We start from the raw sequence: 4,853 nt of genomic DNA on the forward strand, positions 1-4,853 counted from the left end.
CGAAATGTTCGTATTTGAAATTTGTTCAAATTTGAAAAAATCAAGTTTGTAATTTGTTCGAATTCGAAAAATGAGAAAAATGTTCATAAATTTTATTCAAAAAATAAAAAATAATAGAAAACCGACCGAACCAGAGAAGAGCCAATGAAAAAACAAAAAAAAAAACAAGAAGTACTAGAAAGTTCCTGAAGCCCGAATACCAAAAACAGTGGGGTCGCGGTCTGCTCGCTCCCGCACGCGTGCTGGCGTTAATCCGTCCCGCAGTTGGGCGATAAATAGGTTTCGCCGCTTGCCGCCTAGTAGGGATAAACCCATCGGGCGGCTTCATGCCCCGACGACGCACGTGAAAGGCTACAAGGCCATCTTTACCTTCAACTCCTCTGGTGTTTAGGGTCTCGATACAAAGCTCGAAGCTCAGTGTGTTAAACAAGTGCTCATCTCTTTAATTTGTTTAGCTCAGTATGTTAGTAATCGATTAGAACTAAAAATTGATTTTTAGCTCGACACCATTAATTTATTTTTAATACACTTCATACAAATATCAATCAATACATATTTCATACACTTCATCACGGTGCTAGGGTTTGTCCATCTCCCTAAAAGACTAAGGAAGCTACTCGAACATAAGACATATTGTTCGTCAATGTGGTTATAGATTTGGCTCTTCCAATCTACAATTTCCATCATTGGCAACGGGGGTTCCTGCTATGTTGCGTTGGTCCTTTGAGGGCTAAGCACAACGATTTTCTGTTCGTCTACTACAACAAGCTCTACTTCGACAAACTTTACCCCACTCCGGTTATGGAGGGGCGGGACGGTGGCATGCTTTCTGCTCACTCCAGTGCTCATAGTCTTCGCTAGATGGTCTAACGACCTATTTATCATTTCTATTACCTTTGGTATTCTTTGTACTGTTGTTGACGATGATTAATAGATCGGCAATCCTTTTCGCAAAAAATAAAAGATCATCATAATAATAATAATATGAAAGGTGGATGAAAATGGTTAAACAAGTACACATGCAAGTTCATACTAGTAGAGCTCAAAATTTAGGTGTAGATGATGATGGCAATGATGATGGAGTTCAACGTCGTGGCCTTCAAAATCCAAGCCCTATGTTCTTCTTGTGTGGTGGTGATGATGGAGTTGAATTGGTGGAGATGGAGGTGGCGTTGCGGCGTGTAATGGAGCGAGCAAGGAGTGACTAATTCTCAATCAATTGAAAATTAACTTAATTCTCAATCAATTGAAAATTAACTTAATTCTCAATCAGGCCATAAGACCAAATTGTAAGTGTAACTTATGAGTAGCTCAAATCATAAATCAAATCCAACAACATGGGTTGTTTTTCTTGGTTGCAACCGACGATACAACTTATAACTGAAACGGATTTACCAAACGATCCAACTGAGAATTAGCAAAACGGGTGAAGAGTAAAGGGCAAAAGAGACATAGGGAAGATTCTTATAAATATATGCAGAGAGAGACATCGAATCGGGTCTGTCCGGAGATGGCGATCTTCCGTCAAGCCGTTAGGCTCCTGCGCCGGCGGTCGACACTTGAGGCGGCAGGCTCGCCTCTGTTGGGATCCCGCAGCACCGCCGTTGGCTTCGCACACCTGCGGTCGGCGAGGCTTTCCCATCCACCACCTTCTACAGTATCTCCTCGCTTCTTGTCCACCAATGAACCCAGCAGCAGCAGGGTAGATTCCGTGAGTTCTCCCTGCACAAAGTTTTTAATTTTATCCCGACAAAGGGCTGGCCAGTGTTGGCTTGCTTGTTAGATCTGCAGGTCGATTTGCGTTGAAATCATACCCATACGCTATTGCGATTAGATCGAACCATAGATTACATGATGAGTCGGATTTCTAATCAAATAAAAGAACAACATCCTTTACTTTATTCCGGAACCATACCAATCTATCAATTCATAACGTATCCTCCCTAGATTATTAGAGTGTTCTTTTTAGGCAGCTTGCAAGAAACTAATTAGCAGCAAGTAGTCTAGCATTCTTGTTCCGAGCCAGAAGAAACCTATTTTGGTGGAAGTTATAAAAAAAATCTCAGGTCTATCTATTGATTTGATTTGGTTTTTTTCTCGTAAAGGGGGAACGGAAACCTGGCATCTGCATCAAGAGATGCACACAACCTTGCTTATTCATGGTGCAAAATCTAGAACATTGATTTAATTTGTATCTCCTTTTCAATTTGTTTTTATATCTCTTCTTTTGAAGAAGGTAGAATTTGGTTAAGAGTGAGTAGCCTGTATATTGATATGCAAATCCATTATGTTTGTATCTTTGTCGTTTGATTCACTACTACTAATTAATCTAGATGTTCGGCACTTCTCGGTTGTCTTCTAAGTTCTAAAGCAAAGATACTTTTACCATAAACCATTTTCTTTTTCACAAAACATTTGTGGAGTGAAGCCAATGTCCATGTCCTCCTCCTGCTCCTCTTTGCACAGTAAGCAGCTTACAGCTAATCTAGCATCGAATGAGACATGACAAAACGCATGTATACGGACTTGGCGCAAGTCATCCAACTTGAGGCTGAATCCGTCTATTTATAAAAGATTTATCACGTTTAAATAGCAGTGAAATGAAATACTAGTAGTAATTATCCTCCAAGGAGATAGTCTCAACAAAACGGCACGGGGATGAGTGATAACCAAATTCCAGCAATAACAATGTCTCCTTTTGGCCAGGGAGGGTGGGTTTTTTTTCGAAATGTGCTGGTGGTTTTCTGTTGAGATCTTGTCCCATTTGCCTGCGAATAGGTTGAATTTATCTGGACAATTGCCGCACACCAAATCGTGGTGAATTTGGCTTGCAAGATGTTGCAACTGAATCCATGTATAGCACGATGCTAGCTGAATAGGTTCAGGTTTCTAAAACCTTCCTTGTACATTGTATATGATTCGTGTATAAATACATGCACCCGGCGCCACGATTTGGTGTGTGGCAATTGTCCAGATATTCTCTTTCTACAGTACCCTAGCTGATACATCATCGAGAAACAAACAACTTTTTTATTAATAGATTAATACTGCCTTGTTTGGGATGTCAAATGCTTTGTTTGTGTATGTGTGAAAGATGACATAATTTTATGCCTACTGATGAAAGAGAAACAAACAAGTCGGAACATCTCTGAAATCCGAATGTTGAGTGACCGCTTTGGAATGCTGATTGATAAGATCATTAATTGATTCTGCAGTAAACACCAAATCTACAGTATTCATGCTTAGGATCAGAAGAATCTATTCTTTAGGATCATTCTGGAAGTGAGCATTTACTTATTTAATAAAAAGACGTGTTTTTCCTGTGGTCTGGGTGACTATATAGTGGTCTTTCCTAAACTTCCTTGGATCAGTGTGATTATTCTTCTACGGAGTACTTTAAGATGAGCACGTAATGTTTTTATTTATCTGCACACTTTACTATTGATCACAGGGATGGTGTGCACGGGGTTTGTGGTAGTTTCGTCACAGTTTAATCGAAGAGAGCGAACCAGGTGACTTAATCTCTGCGTGTAAGCTGCTGATTAGGCGGTTGGTTCGTCAGTACCTTTACAAGTTAAGCTATCAAATATGCCGAGGACTGTCAAAGAAAAGCAATGCGTTTTATCTTTTGTGGCAATTCATTTGTCAAAATTGGTGTCATTACGAAGCAGGCAGCATCCCTGAATGAACTAGTTGCAAGTATTTTTCACCTTACGTGCCGAAATTGGGACTAGTATTTATTTACTAAGTAAAACATCAAACAAGATTGCCAATTGTTTGAAATGAACTCTTAAACTGCAGCAGCTTGAGATGCAAAAGGAGAAGATTAAGGAAGAGCTGATCAATATCTACGTCAGGATTCACTGCAAGGGCTCGGGCACCCCTGATCCTTCGAAGGCCAAGGTCGAGCTGAACGAGGCACTTGGGAAGTGGGAAGCCAGCATGGAAAAAAGGTTTCGAGACAGTTTTGTTTTAGCTTGATAAAATAGTTAGTTTACAGTTAACTATTAGTAGCAAGTTATTAATTTAGCATGTTTTGATAAATGCAGAAGCAACATTGCGAGGGACATGGTGTCATCAGGTGAAGGTGGAGGAGGTGCAGGTAGCACTGGCTGGACGTCCCAGCAGATGTTGGATCGGGTGGCTGCTCCATTGGCCTTTGTCATCATGTTCTTGTATTGCTTGCGCTGTCAATATCCTGTCTGATGTCACTTACATGTCCTTATATCTAGACAGTCCAGTCCGAAATCACTTGTATGATGGCCGTACCGTTGAAGCTTGTGACACACTTTACTTGTTGACCTGTTATATTACCAATTTCAGTTATACTAGGAAGTTTGCCGCGGCGATTAGATTGTTTGTTAAAGCATTTGAACTGACGTACCATGTGGAAGCACTGATATAGAAACATAAAAGTGGTAATGTAGCGCCATGGTTCAGAATTTGTTTCCAACGCCTATAAGTATGGCTGAAAAAAGTAGAGCTATTTCGTCGCGAAAAAACACGAACGAGATATCCTTTCTTAAGCGGGATCTAAATTGTGGTAAGAAGTAGCAAAAGTGAAAGGATCAAACTCTGTGAGGGAAAGACAGAAGGATAAAAGCATAAAATCACTTGTTTGAAACATTTCAAAATAGCTTTTGCTATTAGAGGTTGTATTTCCGGTACTCAAAAAGAAGGAGTTGGAAAAGAGGGAAGCGCTAATCGTGAGACGATGAAAAAAGATGATAGTATGGATTAAAAACACTGGATGGTCGTAGGGCGATGGAAAAAAGAGTAGTACGCAGTGGTTGTGCCTGAAGCACGGACAACTCGCACCGGTTGAAAGATGTTGTTCATATTATATGCATTTT

The 4,853-nt window shown here is 40.3% G+C and overlaps 1 protein-coding gene across 1 annotated transcript; it reads left to right on the forward strand.

The window, feature by feature from the left end:
• Positions 1 to 1,510: 1,510 nt before the first annotated feature.
• Positions 1,511 to 4,303, forward strand: LOC124655895. Its single transcript, XM_047194723.1, has 3 exons — positions 1,511 to 1,711; positions 3,802 to 3,953; positions 4,050 to 4,303. The coding sequence occupies exons 1-3, from the start codon at positions 1,511 to 1,513 to the stop codon at positions 4,204 to 4,206; spliced, it is 510 nt and encodes a 169-aa protein (XP_047050679.1). The 3' UTR covers positions 4,207 to 4,303.
• The last annotated feature ends 550 nt before the right edge of the window (positions 4,304 to 4,853 follow it).

This window comes from Lolium rigidum, chromosome 5, assembly GCF_022539505.1.
Source record: "Lolium rigidum isolate FL_2022 chromosome 5, APGP_CSIRO_Lrig_0.1, whole genome shotgun sequence".
NCBI classification, from domain to species: Eukaryota; Viridiplantae; Streptophyta; class Magnoliopsida; order Poales; family Poaceae; genus Lolium; species Lolium rigidum.

Excerpts from the sequence above, each read along its gene's own strand:
- LOC124655895 (XM_047194723.1), top strand. The coding sequence starts at position 1,511 with ATGGCGATCTTCCGTCAAGCCGTTAGGCTCCTGCGCCGGCGGTCGACA. Across the intron at positions 1,712-3,801 it reads GCAGCAGCAGGGTAGATTCC|CAGCTTGAGATGCAAAAGGA; the intron begins GTGAGTTCTCCC and ends CTTAAACTGCAG. Across the intron at positions 3,954-4,049 it reads GAAGCCAGCATGGAAAAAAG|AAGCAACATTGCGAGGGACA; the intron begins GTTTCGAGACAG and ends TGATAAATGCAG.